This window comes from Physeter macrocephalus, chromosome 5, assembly GCF_002837175.3.
Source record: "Physeter macrocephalus isolate SW-GA chromosome 5, ASM283717v5, whole genome shotgun sequence".
NCBI lineage: Eukaryota > Metazoa > Chordata > Mammalia > Artiodactyla > Physeteridae > Physeter > Physeter macrocephalus.
Window position 1 is genome coordinate 81,629,346 of NC_041218.1, and position 22,966 is coordinate 81,652,311.

General features: G+C 34.3%; 1 protein-coding gene across 1 annotated transcript in view; it reads left to right on the forward strand.

Annotated features, from left to right (window-relative positions):
• SEMA3A (semaphorin 3A) overlaps window positions 1–22,966 on the forward strand; it is a 548,785-nt gene that overhangs the window by 269,127 nt on the left and 256,692 nt on the right. Inside the window, exon 3 of the mRNA XM_024129840.3 lies at window positions 20,462–20,654. Coding sequence (XP_023985608.1) covers window positions 20,543–20,654 — 112 coding nt within the window. The 5' untranslated portion in view covers window positions 20,462–20,542. The remainder of the gene's footprint in view (window positions 1–20,461; window positions 20,655–22,966) is intronic.

A 22,966-nucleotide genomic window follows, 5' to 3' on the forward strand; every position in this document is an offset into this window, starting at 1 on the left:
CGGCCATGGCTCACGGGCCCAGCCGTTCCGCGGCATGTGGGATCCTCCCAGACCGGGGCGCGAACCCAGTTCTCCTGCATCGGCAGGCGGACGCGCAACCACTGCGCCACCAGGGAAGCCCAACCCCAAATCTCAAAAGATTTATTTCTTGCTCACTTTATACCTTTATGTGAGCTGCCTCTGTCTCTGATCCAAGTCTTCAACTAGGGTTACAAGTTGAAGTAGCAACCTTCTCTGAGACATAGTAGAGAGAAAGAGACATGGTAGGACCGTAGGATGGTCCTGAAAGCTGCTGTTCAGAGGTTGCCGCAGTATTGCTCATTTTTCATTGTCAAAACAAATCATATGACTAAGTCTAAGGTCAACTGTAGTTCCCCCGAAGGAAGAGGCAGCTAATAGTTAAAAACCATGTTTCAGTTTACTTTCTGAAAATATTTTTTCCTGATGGTATTCTGAAATACACAGTTTATCTATATCTCTGTCATAAAAATACAACATTTCAGAAAAATTTTTCTCAAGTAAAAATGATATTATACATTAAATGACACCTTTTATATAGTGTCATTTTTATATAAAAAATGGACTTTTTTATATAAATATAAATGCAATAAATTAACATTGTGTGAGAAAAATGTTTTTTCATAACCTGATGCAGGAAAAAAAATCTTCGTTATATTTTGCAGCTTCATAAATATATGTACAACTATCTGAGCTTATTTAATGAACTACGTTTATCTCAATTTATTAACACTCTGAGATAAAGCAGAAATCTGATATATTGCTCCTCTGACATGTACAATTATTACTATAGCATGACACAAACAACAATAATAGTAATATGCATACATGGAGACAGCAACTTTAATAAAAATATATAAATATTTTATATATTTAAATCTCAGATTTGGGATTAAGGTAAATTTACCTGTAAATGTCATGTTCTATTTTAGAGATAAAAGCATAATCTTATCATATTAGTTTATAGAAAATATTTTTCATTATTAACATTTCTCTAAGATTAAATTTAAATTCCTTTTTGAGATCACTCTTTCATGAAAATTTACTGTATAAAAATCCCTCTTTCTTCACTTTCCATCATCTTTAAATAAATATTCATCATGATTCAAATATTCCTTTATTATTAGCCAGTATAGGGCTATAAAATCTTCAGCAAATTTCAAAAGCTCTGTATAAAAATAATTTTTAAAATATTTTAGTATTTTTAATTTTCGGCTATTTGCATAGCCCATGTAATGGGAAATATATTGAAGTTATTTATATTAAATAATAGTAACTGACTATTAGCAAGTATGGAAATTAGAAGGTCCTTTCAAAATCATAAAATTAGGTGTGAATTTATTCATATATCTATTCTTACTGGCAAGAAGAATGAGTGCTTAAAAAAGATAAAGGGCAGATCTAAGCTCCCAGGGGAAGATATTGAAAAAGAGAAATTTTAAACCTTGGCTTGTTTAATTTTTTTCCTTATTCCCTCTCTCCTTCCCGTCTCTGTTTCCCTCCTTGGCATCTCCCCTGCCTCATCTTTTTAAAAAGTATTGCATTTAAACACTGCAGCACATGGTAGAACTAGCAAGCAATATTATTATAACATAAAATTTAGAATGGAAGCTAAATTTCCTACATACTTGAATTTTTTACAAGTGTGTTCATTACCATAAAAATAGTCTTGCAATTTAGAAATGATAACTTTGTTCCCGTTTAATGATAGAGACAAAACACGTCTCAACATATCATCAATATATATTTGACGGTTCACTTTTTATTGCTAATTTCTCCTTATCCGGATATATTTTGGTATTTTAAAATTATTAGAGAGGAGAAAATTATAGTACAAATAAATTAATTTTTACTTGAAGTATTTATGAATGAAATCTAAATTCTCCTCTGAGTCTATCAAAGAGAAGCCTTCGTTTCACTACATTGAATACTGGTTTCAGGAGGATACGGAATACGCACTGAAAACACATTACAGCTGTGCCAATCTTTTTGCAATTATTTTGAATAGTTGGCTATTTGCCCCATTTGACAGTTTGTGAACATGGTGAATAATTTAGCATTCATGCTGCTGCTGTTTTGGCACAATTAACACGAATCGCATATCCGCTGCTATTCAAACTGATTGCAATATGGGGGGAAAGAGAATCACTGCCTTAATGTTCAGTTCTTTGTACTCTGTTTTTCCAAAAATGACAATGCCGAATAAAACACAATGAAGACCACTTTGTGTGATGTCCTAAAAGCCTCCGAGTACATCCCTTTTTATTAAATTCCTGATACCAATTTAGATCTGGTATCTAACTTTAGAATTTTCTTGGAGAGTCTGTCAACTGGACATCCATGTATTCCAAGCATGTGCAAAATATTTATGGACCTCTGTGCAAAGCCAAAGACTGCCATGTCATTGCGTGTATTATCGTCCATTTGTCATTCTGCCTAACATGACTCAGAGGCAATGGCTATTACACAATTTCTTTTTTATTCTCAGTGGCATAATTTGAGTTTAGTCTTCTGTTGTGCTGTTTTCATCTGACAAAAAAATGTCAGTATAATTTAAACTTGAGAAGGGGTCAGAGTTTGAAAAAATATTTTAAAAATATATTTACCATAGATTCTTAAATCCTTAATACAACGAGCTACTTTTCCAACTGCTCTAATGTCTATAAGAAAACCTGAATGTTAGATTATCTTTCACTACCAGAGTCACTTTTAAATAAAGGACAAAAAGGATCATCATAAGTAAGTATTTGCTCAATGAATATTAGTGTTTAATAGTTCATCTGTAGGTTTAAAGTAGTAGTAATAATAATATATTTTTAAAAACTGACACCACAGTCTTATCAGCCCTATTATAAAATATTGTATGTTTTCTGTATGGCATAGAAAAAATATATTTCTTTCAGAGTGAATGAAAAAACTCAGTCCATTAGCTTTTCATAGCTATACTTCTGGGCTTGTTATGAATTCATTCATTCAATAACGAATTAGTAACACTTACCATGTACCAGGTATTATTCTAGGTGCTGGGGATATAGAATAAAACAGACTAGGCCTGGGGAATATTTTCTAAAAGGGAGAAGACAATCAAAATCCATATAATTAAAGTATATGTCAGATGGTGACAAGCACTTCTGGCTTATCGTGGACAATCAAGAAGCAATCCATGTTATTACTGTGTAATCAATTAGAATATTTATTATCAAGGTACAATAAGAAACTTAAATGTCACAAAACCCATAATGCTCATATTTTCATGACAGTCACATTCTCTCCTTGTAAGCATACTGCTTGGAGCCAGAAAAAGGGAAAGTTTGTTGTTGAAGAACATCATGTTGAGGGCATAGCTGGATGCATCTCTTTTCATGATGGTGTTGGGACAATCTCCCCTTTTCAAAAAATGAAAATCCAGGGGAAATGCAGGTGCTGTGCACTGCCACGAGTTGGCTTGGGGTCTTTTCTCTTGGTGCCTTCATGGCCATTCTACCTCCTTGTGATGTGCACCTTCTTATGCTCACTATGCTAACAGTGTCAGGCAGGTTCAATTCAAGCTCTTTTTGTTCTGGGAGTTAGATGATATTTGAATGGTAATTTTGCATCACAACTCCAGGGCACTGTGTTGATTTAACGTTGACTTCGTAAGAGACAGGTTTATTTTCCCGACTTCTCACATTCTTACTAAAATTCTTATTCTTGCTACCTCATGCCATCAGTAGAAATGTTATCACCAATTCTATAATCATCTTGACTATCCAGAAAGTGAAATATTTAAATTCCAGAGCAGTGCCTCATTATTCTTCAGCTTTCAACCCATATGTCTGCCTCATTCCTTCCTTCTTTCATTCATGCATTTTAGCCTTTTTTGAGAGCCTAGTGCTTAGGTTATTAGGCAAATAAGGTATAATTCCTCTCTGTGAAGAGAGGAAGGAAGCTGAACTTTAAAGAAATCATTACAAGGTATGTTGAGATTCCATTAAAATCGTTAAGAACAGAGTGTGTCAGGAATCCAAAAAAGGGCACTGATAACTGTCTAGAGTTTTATGGAAGTGTTCATAGAGTTTTATGGAAGTGTTCAAAGAAAAAGTGGCATTTGAGATGCGTCATGAGGATGGGAAGGGATTTATCTTATAAAGTATATTTGGGGATTTCTCGTAAAAAAAATAAAACAGCAGGTTTTCCTGGTTCTCATATCAAATCCCCTTCTACAATTCTCATGCCTACACTTAAACTGTAAACATTCCATAAATGGTATTCCTTGTTTCATTATTTGTATTCCTTTATTTGTACCTGCCACTCTTCACACTGTTCTTAGGAAATTCTCTTGAAGGAAAATGAGGCATAAGGGCAGCACACCAAAAGTATTCTGTTAGAAGAGAATGTCATAAAATTGGTTAGAATTAGGTTACAGTCTCAAGTGGTTCTAAGTGTAGTTAAATGTCCTGTAAGAAAAATCACCACGGATATTTGTACTAGGCTTAAGGATTATATAATTAAAAATAAGAGAAGTGTAGTAAATGAATAATGTTCTTCAAGCCAGAATTAAATTCTATTGTATTACTTTTCTTGAAATTAAGTATATGAAAGAAAGGAAATGATTGATTTTAAATACTCATCGAGAAGTTTATCTTTAATTAAAATAATACCAAAAATATGCTTTTCTTCTAACATGGGTTTGTGGGGGAGGGAAAAGAAACCTTCAAAAGGAATGAAGAAAAATAAAATGCTGACCAAACGCCTTATTACTATGATTTTTATTGTTGTTGTTCGTTGAACTTATTTTAATAACGTTTTAAGAGGACTTCAGTAAATAGACATATACATGGACATACACATATGATTAAAATAGTACTGAACAAGAAAACTCAAAAAGAATAGAAAAGGTGCTCTCCAGGAACTAACCAGGAAACTAGAAATAGCTGGTTTCTACATGTGAGCGTTAAATTTCATTTTAAACTTCCCATCAACCAAGGTTGAAAAGAAATAAGTTCCCATGTACTGATAAAAGGAATATATCAGTTCTTCATCAGAGAAAGACTTCCTGGCATTAAATTCTGGGAGGAATTTATCATGTGTATCATTCTTTGAGATGTTGACTAATATAATGAATAGTGGTTTTGCAGATGTTGGAAGAGTATTCCTCCTGAGATCATTTGTTATATCATCCTACAATAAAAGCTAAGGGCATAATATTACATTGTGATCAGTGAATCAGCTTCTATGAGGAGCCTGTAATAACACTTGGGGGAAAATAAAGAAATAAATTAAACCAAATTATTTGAAAGAAAAGGGAATCAAATTCCCCAATGTGGTGATGATAAATGAAGACTGTTATGTGTTCTAAATAGTTTCCATTTGCAGAGTAGACGTTTAAAATCTCATTGTGAATTCAGGATTCTAGGAAGGTAAAGAATTTTTATATGTCATTTCATATTTGAGAAAGGGAGAAAGCTGATTAGCCAAAATCAACTAATTATTACCTATTTCTCTTGTAGTTGGTCTTCACAAAACCCACTGCGATCTGGCTTCTGTTCCCACGTCTGAATCAGTTCTTGTAAGGAGTAAGAATGATTTTCAAACTACCTATTCAAATAGAACTTGCATAGGCCAGCTTCCACATCCCTCTCCCACATTTGGCTGACTTCTACCTGGGTATTCATGATGTTGTTTTTCCTGTCCTTCCATGCTTAGTTGTCACATTCCCCTGTTTGGGGTTCTCCTCTTTGGCCTGTTCCTTTCTGCCATCCATGGTTCTCTCCTCAGCCCAGTTTTTCTCTCTATATTGACCCTAATTTCTAGATAAACCCTAATCTTTGTCTCTGATATTCAAGCTTTCAACTAATTTACCAAACTGCTTATGTGTACCTAAAATATATACTTAGTAATCTTCACAAAACCAATAAGTGCACAGTTGAACACTGTTCTTTGTCCTCAAACATATCTGCTCATCTTCTTCTCTTGCTGGTTTCAGTTAATAGCGCTATTCCTCCATGCCATAAGCATGGGAATCATTGTAAATTATTGCATTATTTACAATACAACATTTACAATATTGTAATAAAAGCACAGGAAATGGAAAATTCCACTCCGCCATTCTTCTGCTTGTCAAATCTTTCATCAGGAAAGCATCAAAGCGTGTCTAGTTGTATCTCCCTTTTGGGATTTCCCTCGCCTTTTCATGATCTACTGCCCTGATTAGGCACCTTGTCACCTCTGATCTAGGCTGTTACAAGAGAAACCTACTTGGCCGTCCTACCTTCAGGTTTCTTGCTAGTCATTACATCCTTCCCACTGCAACGAGGCTCATTTACCTAAAAAGCAAATCTTTTATCAATGGCTTTATCCTCTTGGATGTCCTCTGTGTCTTTTCATCACCTTTATTAGAATTACGAGAGTGACTATATAGACACCTTTTTCTCCTGGCCCCTGCCGATTTCTCCTCCCTCTTCTCTTTGCTATTTACACCCTTTTAATGGCAAAATTACTCCCATTTCCTGCATTCACACATGCTTTCCTACTTTGTGGCTTTGTGTTCTGCTTGAAGCCCTGGCACGACCTCCTCATCTTTCTTCACCTGCTCTTACTTATCATTTAAGACCTGGCGCAGGCACCATCTCCCACAGGAAGCCTCTATAATATCCCAGCTGGGCTAAATGCCTGTCATCTGTTGTATCTGAGCAGTTAGCATTTTGTATTCGTATCTTCTTTTGCTGTAACTTTGCCTCACTAGATTGGGACCTTCTCAAGGGCAGGAATCACATTTAATTCATTTCCTTTCTTCCCCATAGCAACTAGTTCAGTATGTGAAAATGATTGATAAGTAGCCATTGAAATAAGTGAAGTTAAAATTATCATCATTAGTAGTGTTTTCCCTTCTATTAAATGCACATCTTAATGTAACCAAATGAGAAGAATATAAATTGAACATGTGCATTATAGTCTCTATTAACCCTCTCTGAAGAAGAAATTTAACTTTTCTTCCTCAAATGATAGGAACAGTAAACATTCTCCAAAAACCTTAACTTCAGCCAAATTCTTCTGCATCATGCCAATTACATTTAACCTCAGAATGATATAACTGATTTTATCCTAAATACCTACTTCAGAAACTAGTGTAGGAGGTATATTATAGCTGAGTTCTACTGAATAAAGTAATAATTTGACATTGGGACCGTCATAGATATTTTCAAATATTTTAATGACACAGTATTATATAACAATTTTTTTCTATTCCCCAACTGAAATTACAGTTTTATATGGAGCAAAATGAATTATTAAATTTTAATTTCTAACTAAAATAATTAAATATTGCTAAACATTTAAGTGATAAATTTCACACTATGGCTTGGAAATATACTTTAGGATATAGGATTTTCAGCAGTAGAAGGAGCCAGAGCTGGAGTATATCTCGTCCAGTTAACTCATTTTTAGAGGAGGATATTGAGGCCCCAAGAAATTCATTATCTAATAACACATAACTCGTTAGTGCCCAAGCTGGAACTAGGACTCAGGTTGGATTTCTCTCATCACACTCTACTGCCTCCTTACTTGCTATTTAAAACTGTAATCCATGTACTAGGGTCACATGTGAGCCTACACACAGCTCCCTTGCAACACACACACACACACGCACACACACCCCACTATGTGGAATAGTTAAACAATGGAGTGTTCTTGTTATCATTCCTACTTGGACCACTGAGGAATGTACAAGACTCATCTCTAAAATTAATAGAATCAATGAGAAGGTGTTACAGAATGTTCATCTCTGCTTTCCTGTTTCATTCTAGATTCTTTCCAGGTATAAGTAACAAAATAGAGGTCTGAAAAGTGCATTTCATCTCCAGTAAACACGAAATAAAATACTCAGAGGAAAAATAATTCTAAAATGCAAATTAGTCACAAAGAAAATTCTTTGATATTTAAAATTGAATCAAGGTGTGTAGGCCACTAGCCAATTAGTTGTATAAAACATACTACTTAGAAGTTGAACATTACTTTTAGAGCATTTAATATACATAGTATCCATTGCTTGTAATGAGACTCAGGTGATGGTTATTTACCTTTAGACCCATTTAAAATTCACTAATCAGAAAGCTGCAGTTTTCTATATCTTGAGTCTGATTTCTGAGAATAGCCTTTATCACTTTCCAAGACTGAAATCTGAGACTAGTAATTCTTCAGAATAAGGATATGGGTCAAAGCCAACTGTTCCACTTGTACTTAACATGCCAGAAATCACACATGAGTTTGTATCATTCGAGAAAGAAGAAAAATATTTTATTACACATTATTGAAAACTACCTCAGCCTAGTAAAGTACTTCTAAAAAATGAGAGTAATTATCTTTTGTCTGTGTTTTAAAGTTTATAATTGAATGGCATCTAGGAGATTGTAGGTGTATATTTCTAAAAGGCTAGTCTTATGTTGCCTCTCCAATCCAATTGCAAATCCTTCATGGTAAGGAATGCGTTCATTTGTCTTTGAATTTTTACAGTTTTAGCACAGAATGCCTGGCACAGAAATTCAATAAGCTTCTGTTGAATTACATTCAGTGTGTGTAAATGTATATATACATAAACATGTATATACACAGGTTTACCTATATACATGCATGCATATATAAAATACATAAGACTACAATGCTTTAAAATCTTGGTAGTAAAGGTGTTCACTTAACCTCAAAATCCTCGCGGTCTCACTGTTTAAAGGCCCTCCTTACATGCGTACCCAGCCTTATTCTCTCATAGCAGCACTTCTTTAGTGCAGAACAGTTGAATGGAAACCTGCCTCACCCACCAGCACCCCACTGACTTCCCAGGAAAAGGGTGACACATTTTTCCCACACCTACTTACAGGAAGAAGCCTTACCTCTTAAATGTTATAATACCTGATATTTAGCTTATGGGTCAGAGAACTGGGCAAGATGAAAGCCATTTGTGTCAAACCTATACCTAATGAAATTCTATTATTTAAGGATATTTCATTACCCTACTACAAAATACTTTTCTGCATATCCCACACTAGAACATAGTAATCTCTTCAGGTAAATATCATTTTTAAACCACCATATTTTTTACTCTTTTTTTCTTTCTTAATAAAGCAAATTAGTCATTGACCAGTTTCTTGAATTCTGGGATTTGTTTTTCAAACCAATCTTCATGAGTTCAGTATACATAAAATTCTTTGAAACAGTTTTTGACAAAATGGGCAGAGTGCTTCCGAAAACTTTCAGATCTCTTTCAACTTTTTGATGTTCATCTGAATATAACAGTTTTGACAGCCAGCTTTGTTTCTTGCTGCCAACACCATCCTGCATCTCCCGGGATCCTTGACAATAGTCAGGAAGTCATTCACTTACATTTATGGAGGACCCATTGTGGGAAAAGAACTGCACTAGGAACTTCACAGGAAATAGGCCATAGGACCATCACCATTGAAGCTGTCCTGTAATTAAAGTGCTATTGAAAACAAATATATTCATGATTTGTGCACTTCACTGATAGAATGAATACATAAAAACATGCCCCAAACACAATACATATGTATAGAGATTTAGCTCATAATGCATAATGAGTGTTGTGATGACTAGAGTTAAAATAATTTATTTTGGAAGACTTTGTAGAGAATTGAATTTAAAGAGGGGAATAACCAAATTAGAGATAGAATGAACTAGGGAAGGGGACACTTATTATAATGTTATGTTTACATAATGTATATAGAAAAATATATCTTACCCATATTTGTTACAGTACCCAGTCACTCGTTTTTATAGTTGATGGAAAGGACTGTGGAAAGTATTTCAAAGCCCATTTAATGAAAACACGCACAGAAAATTAGAAAAGTAAGAGCAATTAGGGAAAACCTTTAGAGTAAATAAAAGGTCGTCTTAATTGGTATAATAAAATTCACCCAAGTAAAATTGCTGGCTTATTTCTCTTTCTTTTCTAATACTTTTAAAGTATCAATGCATTGCAGAGATATTAACATTTAAATACATCAGAATGGGAAGAAAGCTAGAGTGTCAATCATGTCATTTTTATGAAATTATTCTGAAATCGTTTGAGGCAAAGGAAATGTGATCTAGCTGCTGGGGTGGTGCGCAGCCCTCCAGTGTTAGATCCCTCAAGTGCCACATCCTGCATCTTGTTAAATGTAACTCAGTCGTCTCTATTTCAGCAAAAGGGTCTTTATTTTCATCCGGGCACTGCAGTCTTAAAGTAGACTAAAGCTTAAGTTTGTTTAAAGCTACAATATGATTATTCCTATAAAACAATTAGTGACATTTGAACCACTTTCTGATAGACTCAATTTAATGGGAGTCTAAGTGGCTTCCTACATTTGTTGAATTCACCTTTGAAAATGCTGCTAAATACATTTGAAACAGCATTTTTTGAGGGAATACACTGGACAGATTTTTTAAATTCCATATAGGTTTATCAAACATGAGTCTTTCTTTAAAATCTGCTTAGCATATCCCAAAACTTATGGCCAGTGAATCTAGAAAGTTTTGCCATGGACTGATAATTATGCAAAAATAGAAATTGTAATTCTATTCAGATTGTGACAATTGTATTTTCATACTTCATAATGTTTTGACATCTGGCCATTATAACAAAAAATAAATATGAAAATGGACTTATATTGTAGTGTAATATATCCATAACAATTTATTTTGTGACTCTAAATGATATTTTGTGTGTATCCATTTGTAGATTTAAGAAACTGTTCAAAGATAGTGGTATAATGTTAATCATTGTCCTGTTTCTGCCAGTGTATTTTAACAGTAAAAATAAAGGTAAAGGGAAAATGTTTCTGTTGAAACTATTATAGTAAAACATTCCACTAGAATGGAAAATTAACTTATTTACCAGCCAATCAAGATTCCCTAGTGTTCTGAAAACAGCATGAAAAACAATTCAAACAGTTAAAATACTAAATAGTGCTGTTGACCTATGAGACATAATGACTTAAAATATAAATAGTAGTAGGAAATATTCCCATAATAGTTGTACAGGTGTTTCACCTGTTGACCTAAACTTCTCTGCTTCCTAAAGTTAAGTATAACACTTATCTGGGAAAAAAATTTGCTCTGAAATGTAAATACTGATTCATGAAGCTTGCAACTTAGGTTATTTAAAAAACCACTTGCAGGTTGAGGATTTAGTGCTAATAATGGGTCCTCTACTAATTTAAGGCTTGAGTTACCGTAAAAGATACAACTCTTTCTATACTGTGTAAGCTGTGAAAGGTGGAGGATCTCAAAACCACATCTGGCCAAGTGAGTCACCGGCAGTTTGTTAAGATGTGAAATGCCGCTCTCCTTCAATTTGCAGCTGCCTAGGGTTGCAGGGCTGATTAGAGAAGACAACTTCATGCTTGTTAGTCTAAGACAGGGCTTCTCCACTTGCTGCTGCCTTCTCTACTCTTCACATTTCCATTTAGCTATCTTATTCTTTGTGATCAAACCTCCTGCACTTGATATGTGAATTTGGTGCATTTAAAATCGAACATGTGATACTTAAAGGACAACTTTTCAACACACAGAAGTAATAGCAGCCTATGTTCTCCTTTCCTCTTTTTCATCTAACATTTGCAATGATTCTCAAAGGGTTGTCTTTTCTTTCTGCAAAAGGGCATTTTTGAATCACGGCTTTTTACCAACAATATTTACACGATACCCTGGCCCCCCATATTCAATTCTGATGTCCAGAGGTTTGGTCAAACTCTGACTGCAGAGCACGGCTCCATGCTCTGTGAAGGTGGAAACTCTGCTTGGGAACACTGGCTCTCTTAATATCCTTGTACTGGGTAGTGTCAAATATGATAACTGGTTTGGTCCTAACAGCCATTGGGAAGCTGGGAGATGACCAATCTCATTTGTAGCCAAAGAAACTAAAATTTCAGTTATATTGCTATAAATTGTGATCTTGTGATTTAAACCCAGGTGTCCTGTCTCTTATATGCATTTTCACAATTGTGGTGGCTTTCCTTCTGGGAGTTTTATAAACACCACTCAATTTTTTAAATAAAAAAATAAGAACTTATTGCCATTTGAAAACACTATATATTTGGTAATACTGTAGAATGTTCATTTTGATTAATGTCCGTATTAGCAATATACTGTAATAATTTGCAGGCTATAGGAAATCTGAAGAGAGGTCTTTAATCTGAAAAGAAATCTATAATTGAATAAAAAATAATAATAACAAAAAAAATTTTCCATGCTTTGAAGAAAAGACCAAATGTATTTTATTTTATGGACTATAATGTGGTTACTTTAGCAGCATTTTAAATGAACAAATTAGAACTCTATCAATGTTACTGTCTACACTCCAATCCATGTTTAGTATAAGAGCGTGGAAAACTAGTATAATCGTACCTGCAAAGAAACTATTTCTACCAAACTATTTATTCAAATTGTGAGATTTCTGGGCCTATCTAACATATATTTCCCCTGACCCTTTAATTAATTAATTAATCCATTAATTAATAGGTTAAACTTTACTCTGTGCCAGAGGTTATGCTGAGCACTGAAAATAAAATAATGAGGAAAAGTTTCTGTTCTCTTTGAGATTAGTGTCTGTTGAGGAAATTTATTATAATATAAAGTAGTAAGAGCTAAACTAGATATATACACCTAGCACCACAGAATCATAGAGGAGAGAGCTTCTAGAAGACTCACAAAACATTGTGAAAAAGTATGCAAGCCTTTTTTTAAAAAAAAAGCAATCTTATATCCTGAGTCCCTAATGCAAAATCCTGATATAGGCATATTAACTTTAGGGGACTATAGTAGCCTATAATCAGGAGTAATCCAGCAAAATACATAGACAATTTGTCATCAGGTAGGGTCTTCCACAGCAATAGAGAAAATATTACTAGACAGAATGAAAACAGGTACAGGATTTGATGAAAAGAAAAGAGCAGGAGAGATGTATTATAAGTAAGTAAGTAAATAAATGAATGAATAAATAAATAAATCTCTCTACACCAAAATGAGTACAGAAAGCTTTGTAGATGTTTTTTATCTTTATGGTAGAAAAATATTTTTAAAAAAGATAAATTGGCATTGGTTATCAGGACTATATATCACTAATTCTCAAAAAACTTGTAATTTGTTTTACAAGGCACAATGACTGACACCTAGGCAATTCTCAAAATCTTGTTGAATAAATGGGTAAATATAAAAGAAAAAATTCAAGAAATATAAGTAAAATGGTTTCAAAAGTGACTGGATTTAAGAGTAAAGAAAGAGTATATGTATTTAAAATTGCATCTCTGGAACCAAATTAGGTGTCCTGGGTTACACACAGTAGCAAACACCTACAAACTCACATTGACAGCCCAAGAAATAGATTACCATATTTAGTTTGATTCACTCAAATTTAGTTTTCTTATTTCTCTAAGTGTTTTTATTTTAGCTTAACGGAATTGAAATAGGTTTCACAGTAATTACTGGCAGTAAATTATTTATTAATTAAATAATTATTAAATTGGCAGTAATTATTTAATATGTCAAAACAAGACCACCAAACTATCTGATTGTATCAAAAAACATCAAATGTTATTTCTACAAAATTACACAGCGAGGATTACACTCGTTTAAAATTTTAAGTTCAAAAATTAACTAGTGGGCTTTTTTCCTATGTATCATCAGCACATTATTACAGTTAATTGCTAAACTTTGAGATAATAGAGTTAAAAACTGTGTGAGAATACTATTTGTTGTAGTGGATGTTATTTTTATGTCACAAAGTGTGTTTTATAATATTCTGTCTATTAGATATTTGAGGGCCTTTCAAGTGCTTTAAGTTACTAAAGTTATACATTAACTTTGAAAAAACAAGCAAGAGACTAATCAAATCGCCATTTAAGTCCTCAAGTCAAACGATTTTCAACTTGGATCTGTAATTTAAGAAGATTCAAGGCTGGACATATTGGATGTTATTTTCTCTTTTCATCAATACGGCATGAGAAAATGAATTTATGTTGATTGATTTTCAAAGAGACTTACTCTTTGAATATGCCCTGAGGAAAAATGGTGGAGACTTGAATTTTCTTCATAAATCACTTGTAAATAATAACTGTTAACTAATAAACAAGGCATTTCCTAATCTCTCCCATAAGATGACAGCTGCTCCTGTAGCCAAGACAGTGAAATGAAACCTGGCATATAATTCTAACACCAACCCCACATCTCAAAAGAAAAAAATGGAGGGCATAGACTAGACCAAATGATATTTAACACTTGAAACAATACGGAATAGGGAAGAAAATAATTGAAGTCTTTTCTTCCTAACTCTTGCAATTTGGAGAAATCTGTGCCCTTGAAAAGCAGAATGCACTGTAGTTTTTGAGTCACCATCCGCCAAACAGTTGGTTTTGCCATTATAATAAACCCTTTTAAGGAGCTTTAATTCTAGGTTTCAGCATTTCTGTTCCCTATCGTAATCAGTTTCAAACTCTTTAAAAACATTTTTAAGAAAAGAAAATAGGCTGCTTCCTAGAACATACAGATTTTAGTAAACTTACATCTGAGGTGCAACATTCTTTTCAGTGGTAACAAAGGGAAACTATATGCATCTGCTTTGCCTGAGTCAGATGGAAAGTAGTCCTTTAAACAATACTGCCTAGTTTCTTCACTTTGTTTTATTTAGTACAGATCTGCTTATTTGTTTATTCAGTGAGAAACTGTGTGCTATACCTTTGCTGAAAGCAAATAACTAATAACTTCATGTCCTGAAACACTCAACAGCCAACCTGCTCATTTCATTTGTATTCCAGGGACGCCTCATTTTTTCCTCCTCACTGCCTAGCCTGTACTGATCAGTATTAACAATGGGATTTTTGTCTCACTTGAAAACTTTCTTGTTCCATTTGAGTTGAGGTGGAGACGCTCTCACTTAAAAATAAAACAAAACCACCACCACAATAACAAAAAACCCAAACAGGTATTCTGGTATTTTCAGTGTTTAATTATTGTAATAGATTAATATTCTGGAAAACTGCATTCACTTATCAGATAATCTAATAAAGAAGCTGTAGTGATTACACTTAACTAGGTGAAAAAGGAAAAGTCCCATGTTTAAAACATTTTGAAATGTTGAAAAATATGATCGATTTAAAAAGTCGAAAGAAAAGAGAGACTGTGGAAATGGTAAATTCTGTTCCTATAACTGGATTTTAGCCACTTTTGGCTACATAGACACTAAACATAAAATTTTATGCATCCTTTTTTTGTCACTCTCTTCTGTTCCCCCCCCACAAACTTAATAAAACTCACCTGCTAGCCCTTCGAATCAAATTCTCAAGGAAAGGGAAGCTACCGCCTCACCTTACTGCTAAAGAACTTCCCCTGTAATTTCTGATACCCCTTAATGGTTTAAATTTTTCTTAAAATCTAGAGCCACAGCTAACGTGACTGGCCAGTTTCTGGACCCCTGCATTGATTTAACATCTATCATGTTAATTCATTTGAAAAACAAAAAGGCTTTTAACTGGAGTCCCTATTTACCTTAAATCTCATGATGAACACTGATGTCACACAAGAAGACATAAAACTGTTTTTTCTTAAACTGTTTCAAGTTCAGTTCCGAAGAGGGGCTAGCTTATTTTACTGAGATCTCTGTTCATGGGTGGGTAAGAGGGAAAGAGAGGAGTTAATGCTTCCCTAGAGATTGAATTCCCTCCGCCTTTTACCAATCCTTACTCTCAACTCATGCTTTCACGCGTTGCTTGTACCAAAAGCATTCACAGGGGTCAGATTTTTAGAAAGTTTAACTTAATTTCTTAAATATTGCTTTTAACCTGCTACCACCCACCCCCTGTTCTCAGGGAGTACAGCAATAGTTCTTAAGTAACTACCATTTTTTGGCTAGAATGAATAATACATCAACTGTTTAGTTTTCCCAATTAATAAGATGTCTTTTGATCTTCTAAAGAATGTTTTCACCCACACAATTCTTTTTTAGAAAAAAAAAAAAATTCAACTTCCTGGTACCAGAAAAACCCTCATTAAAAATGAATTTCCAGCATGAGATGTCAGAGCAAGGGCAAATGTTCTACTCTGATATTTGCTGTCATTCTGTTGATCGTAGGCCTTTCTCATATACTAATGAAGCATTCTCTTAAAGGAAAAAAAGGGAGATAGCAGACGTTGAGTGGAAACTAATATAGATTTTTTTTACATGATTCAATTGAATAACGCCTTGGGAACAGTATGGAAATTTGTGTTTGTTTTTTAGTATTGGTTTCCTTCTTGGTGTTGTTTGTTAGGAGAGCTGGTTAACTAACTCCTTTTGAAATTCTTAACTCCATAATTTCTCTTAAAGAGGTCATCTACTTTTGTGGCTGATACACCCTTTGGGGGTGTTTATCTAACCATAGTGAAATGGGGGTAGAGTGGGATTGCAGGGAGGCGCAGGTATGTTTAATGAAGCACACCATAACATCAAGTACACTTAATCCACTCAATCTCTTAAATGTATCTAAACTGTGTTTCTCCTTATATTCTTTTATGCACAAATATAGCAAGAGTTTTTACCTACCACTCACAGAAAGTTTCAGGCTGTCTATAACCTGGGGAAGCACTTGGAATACCATCTCACAAATTAGAACAATTTCTGCTATTAAATTGCAATGTTTATTGCCATCCCAGTTTGTTTCATTAATAAATAACAAATTATAGAAAGTGGACATTTAAAAAATCTACACATTGGTTTTAGCTAACATATGAAAAGATCAAAAATACATTTCCAATGGAGAATTGCTTTAACATGTATCTTCTTTGACTGTACTGGTCTTTACTGAAGAAGAAGAGTTGTGAAGTTGGAAGAGTTGTTCCTCTAGAAAATCAAGCACGCCACCCAGAAAACTGCCTGTCAAGAGTTTTATACTTGGAAGTCTCTGTAATCCATCTCAATATGGAGTGGGGTGAGATTAAAAACTACTGATTTATTTGACAGAAATATATACAACAGCATGCTCATCATATTAAACACCTGCTTAAATTTGACTCTGTAGCAGGACTTAATCACATCTGAAAACTTGAAATTTAAGAAGATATTATAAACTCAGTTGCAAGTAAATTATAGCATAAGATGTAGATTGTGGGTTAGAAAATAATTGAAAATAGAGATACTGCTTTAAGAGAAACAAAATAAGATTTTTCACTTGTACCTTAAAAAAACTCAACGTTAAAAGGTCAATATACTATGTATGACTTTTAAAAACGTAAATGATGCAGTAAAATCAATGGTTAATGTGGCAAATACAGCAGGCTTGACCATGTCAGGGCTGAGGTCACAGATTCTCAGAATAGGGAGTAGATGTTCCTTGGGAGGTGAATCAAAATTCACATTTCACACATGCAGATTTTGATAGATTCTGATGACATCCACCCAAGTCCACCTCAACTTTGCATCTACCTCAATTCAGAAATAGGTTTAACCTTGGTTATCCCTCACATGTTTGGGTGTATAAGAAAAACATTGAAAATAACTTTATTTAACCCTGACCAAAGTCAATTGAGAAAGCAGTAGAAATATAATATTACAAATACTTTGGTAAGTATTTTTCAGGAAGTAGTTCCTTCCTTCCTTCCCCCTTCCTTCCTTCCTCTCTTCCCCCCTTTCTCTCTCCCTCCCTCCCTCCCGCTCTCTCTTTCTTTCCTTCCACAATTAAAAAAATTCTATCTGTGGTCACACTCTTCTACTATTTTATAATTTAATCAGTCTAGAACAGTTATGCTTACATAAAGAATTTCCTATTCTCACATTTTTTTAATTAAAAAAACTACAGATAAGTAAATATAAATGTGAATTCACTAAACTTTCAATTGTTTGAAAAGACCCAAAGATCATAAAAATTTTAGAGGGTAAGAAAAATGTCAAATGTAAATAAGTATATTAAAGTTTTTAAAAAATTTGTGTGTATATAAACATGAGGTGTCAGTGCTACCAAATTCCAGGCTTCAACATTAAGTTATTTATTTTACAAAATAAAGTAATTCTGTCATGATTTTGTGGTTCAAACTCCAGATTGAATGTCTTTCTTCTAAATGGAGTCAATTCTGACCCTCTTTTATCTGAATTTTACCTACAACCTTTTATTTTTCCTGGACAGCATCAAAATGTTTCAGGATTAGACATTACGCAAGTGAAATGGATACATTTCTAAATTTGCTTATCCTGTTTAGTTTTGACAAATATAAACTTGCTCTCCTAGTCTAGGTAACGAGAGCTGGAGAAAAATAAATATTTACAATATATATTAATGACAATGGTACAAGTATTTAAAGTATTTAATCATATGTGGTATTTCAATAGGATAATTCATTAGTCCAGTCTTCTAAATAATCCCAAAGTGACATGAATTCCTCTGCAGAATGTCTATAGAGAGTAATCCATGGAAGACAGACAAGCCTCTTGTCATTTGCAGCCTTAATCCATTGCCTAGAGCGTGAAAAGTGCTCAGGATAACAAGTGTGGGAATCAGTAAAATCAACATTATTTTTGGATTTTATTTTCTTAACAATACTGACTGATCAATAGGCTGGCGGAAACTGACAAATACAATAGGGTCTGTTTGATGAATCAATCTAGTGAAGTAGAAAGAGAATCCCTCCTCTCCCTCCCCCATTCTCCCCCCTTTAAATCCTCTTCATTCTCTTCCCTCTAGTCCACCTACACTCACACAAACACGCGCAGACACACACACACACACAGAGGGAGGGAGAGAGGGAGTTGCTCTTTCTCTATTGGTCTATAGACGTTAAGTAATGAAAGCTGTAGTGACAATGCTTAGGTTATTTTTTATAAGAATACTAAACCACTTTCAATAAGTGTTTATGTTTTTAATTGTAAGACTCCCCCTCTCCTTTCAGCCAAGAAATTTCCGTATTACTGAAATAGAGCTCTCTCCTCCAAATTTCTAATGTGTGCTGTATGTGGGGTTGGGGGCGTGGTGCAGAGTAGAGAGAGTTGGGGAATAAAGAAGGGAAAGTTCTATTCTGTTGATCTTCATATGCCCTTCCTCAAAAAAAAAAAAAACCATAAGGATATCAGATTTGAGAAAAATTGAAAGAAAATACGAAAGGAAATTTAAACACCTCAGACAACATGCCTGTTTAGAAAAGAATTAATGGTGTTTGTATGACTGCCTGAATACATGCATATATGTCCACAGAAAATTTAGTAACCCTTCACCAGCTCATGAAGACACAGAGATATTCTCTTTATGTTGGTCCTTGACACCCAGCAGGGACTTTTGTGAACTTTGTCATCTTCCTCTGCCCTGTAAACCAAAACTAGGGAAGTGGCTTTAATTAATGAGATGTGATGCATTCAAAATGTTAGCCAGAGCATTCCAGGAGCTGGAAAACCATACATGTTTTTAAATTCTGAGTATCCTTTTGAGAATCCCCTGTTGTAATTTATAATTCTCAGTGGACCTATATTTGTCTTGAGCTGATTGTTGAAATGGGCTTTACTAGGAATTTCTTCGCTGAAATTGCAGTGGGGCGGGGGGGAGGGGGTGGTTGATCCAAGGGGGTTTGTTGGGAGGAGAGAATGATTGCTAAAAAGGCTTTAAAACCTCCAGTGGTTAAAGTTATATTGATGAAAAGGACAGACATATATATGCATATCCATATATGTATATAGGCATAAACATACATATAACATACAACGCCCAAGTTCAAGCAGAATTATATAATGAGCATGAGTTGTAAATTATGTAGGTAGCAGAATTCAGATTTTTTTTCATCAAAATCGCACCTAAAAATGGCTATAAAACAACGCTTGCCTTGGGAAGTAAATTTATAGCTACATGCCTTTCACAGGCACGCTGGAGTGTTCTGCTCCGGGCTCTAATCTCTACGAGATGTTTTTTGCATGTGTTGTGTGACAGGAGGGAAGGGGAGTGGGCTGAGCTCGCCTGTTCTCCCATTGTCAGCCAGTCTAGTGAGTGTTGGGAAAACCTGTCTGTGGGATCTTGTGTCATCTCTCCCTACATGTGTACAGGAAAAGTCCGCGCTGCTCACGATTCCCCCCTCTCTCTCCCACCCTCTCTCTCTTTCTCTCTCTCTCTCTCTCTCTCTCTCTTTCTCTCTCTCTCTCTCTGTTCCCCTTTCATTCTGCTTCCCCGGAGCCGAATGAAGCAGGGAGCAGGGTTAGAGTCCGCCAGCTATCAGAAGAGTCTAGATAAAAGGAACTGCTTCTTGAGCACCACTGCTGCAGCCCTTGTTGATTTTTTTTTCTTTCCACACAACAGTTGTGCCTCATTATCCGGTGCCTGGCTCGATTTTTTTTTTTTTTTTGGGGGGGGGGAGGGTTTGAAGTTTCTGGGCTTCAGTGACTGTTACAGAAGAAGAGGTGTTAGTGTTGCCTGGAGGTCTTGATTGTCTGCATTTATGAATGAAACTGACCTAAATCACCTGTTACCTCCAGTTTCCAGATTGTTTGAACTTCTGTGGCCGCACAATACAGGACCCGAGACTGAAGCAGCATAGGACCCACAGCGTCTGCAGCATGGGCTGGTTCGCTAGGATTGTCTGTCTTTTCTGGGCAGTGTTACTTACAGCAAGAGCAAACTATCAAAACGGGAAGAACAATGTGCCAAGGCTGAAATTATCCTACAAAGGTAAGTTTTTCTTTTCCTTTTATTTGGCTAGCTTTCTAATGCCCCCCTGCCCCCTGCCTTTTCATTCCTTGAACTCCCTCCCAATCTAAACCGTAAAACCTTTAGTTTAACCTGGGAAACCTTTGTGATCGTGTGTGTCTTTTGGAGATGATTGAAACACTTTTTTATAAAAGCATGGCTTCTGTTGGGTATATGACAATTTAAATGCAAACAAAGAACATTTAATCACATTTGCAGAGAAAAGCTGAATGCCTGGTAAATGCTGATCTATGTATGTGATCATATATCCTGATAATTTTTCTGACTCTACTCCTATTAAAATATTTTTAAAAACCACTATTGCAACAATGGTCTCTTTGTAGATGTGAGCGCCTCACCTATAATAATTATTATGATAAATTGTATTTTCTTAGTTTTAGACAGTAAATGGTTAATTGTCATCATGAATATTCAGTTTGTTCAAATCTGACAATCAGATGCTTAACATAAGCAGTAGATCATGGTTTGCCAAGAGAATATAAACTGGAGAGAACAGACTAGTTTTTCCAGTGTGTTATGATTGTACAAAAGACTGTGTATTTGGCTAATTGGTGCAAAGCTAAAGCCTTTGAAATGTAATGTTATTTGATTCTATATGTACTTCAGTGAGAACTGAAGAGATATTACTTTCTAGTTGTACAGCTCGCTGTGTGAACTTCTTTTCAAAAAAAGTATAAATTTAAGAAGAAAAAAAAAGCCTTATCACATGATCGGTCTGGTTACATCTTAATGTGTATGCTTGGTTTTTAATGAGGATTTTAAAGAAAATATTTGTTCTGTATTTGTTTAGATAGATTTTATAGATAGATATATAACATCATGCTAATATGGATTCCAACATGATATATATAACTTTTAATGGAAGAGAATATTTCTATAACTGAGGTATTATTAAAATGGAGTTGAAGATTAAACTGTTTTAACTCAAGTAGTTTTACTCCCTAGGGTGTTGCTTTCTTATGATTCTCAAATTTCTACAGTTGGGGGTGGGGCAATAAGAAGCTTCAATTATATTTCGTTTTTAGCCTATGATGTGAAAGAAAATTATTGCATCTATCTGTAGAGATGTCTGTCTACTGTACTTTGCTCTTATGCCAGAAAAGATATTCTTTAATTTTCACATGATGGGGAACATCTCTTTCTGAGTACTCTAGTGTGAATGAGAACCACAAAATAGGAAAGACAGATGTAATTTTTCACACTTTGGATTAGAAAATGAAACACCTACTAAATGTGTTTGTTTGTATTTAATACTTAGATAAAATACATTGAATTGGAAAATATATTTATTTTTACTATAATTTTTTGGTTATTAAAATGAGAATGAATTTTAAACATTAGCAAACAGAATTGCAACTGTACTCATTATATAAGGTTTTTAAAAATAATCATATGGCATCCATTAAATATTTAATTAAATCCCAATTGTCTCTTTATATAGTAACTGTCTTTAAATTATTTTCCTAGTATATGATATTATGGTATCTGTGTTTTCATCAGTTTTTGTTTTCTATTTTTACTCTTTGAGAGTATTTCATCCAATGATTCTTAGGTTAATCGTCCACTTTCTTCAAGTTTTTATCCTCATGAGTAAGTTTTACATACGAGTTTACTTCCTGAAGATGTGAATAGCTATATGCTATAATTTTGGAGTAAGTTTGAAACATGACATGCATTTTAAAAATCTACTATATTTGGAGATACTTGTCTAAGTGCTAAATAAATTGCAAAATCAGTAGGAATTGAGAATTATACTTATTTATTTTACAAGAATTTTATTTCCATGATAATGGATTACTCTCCATTAATAGAAGAGGCACCAGTTCTTTCTACATCTTAAAATATAGCATTTAATTAGAATAGCCCTTTGTTATATACAAATGCTTTAAACTTGTCTAATGAAGTGAGTTGTATATATTGACAAGATGTATATATTTGAAATTGTCTCTATGAGCTCCTTTTAGCAATGGTATCCATTAGAATTATTCAGCTTTCCTTTAAACCAAAAACTGCCCTACAGCTACATAACAATTCTATTGATATACATAGAGTTTGCCAATTTGGTAAAACAAACTGTGAAATGAACAACAGCAAAAAGAATAATAGGGATGGCCCATGCAATTTTTCTTCTGTCATTTTATTGGTCTGTCATTACCTTTTTGTCTCTACATGTACACTTGTTTTGCCAAAGCAACTGCCTGGTAGCCAATTGTCAGTACTTTGTTTCTAAGCTGTAATAGAGTTTTTTTTTTTTTTTAGCTACTTCTTTTTCC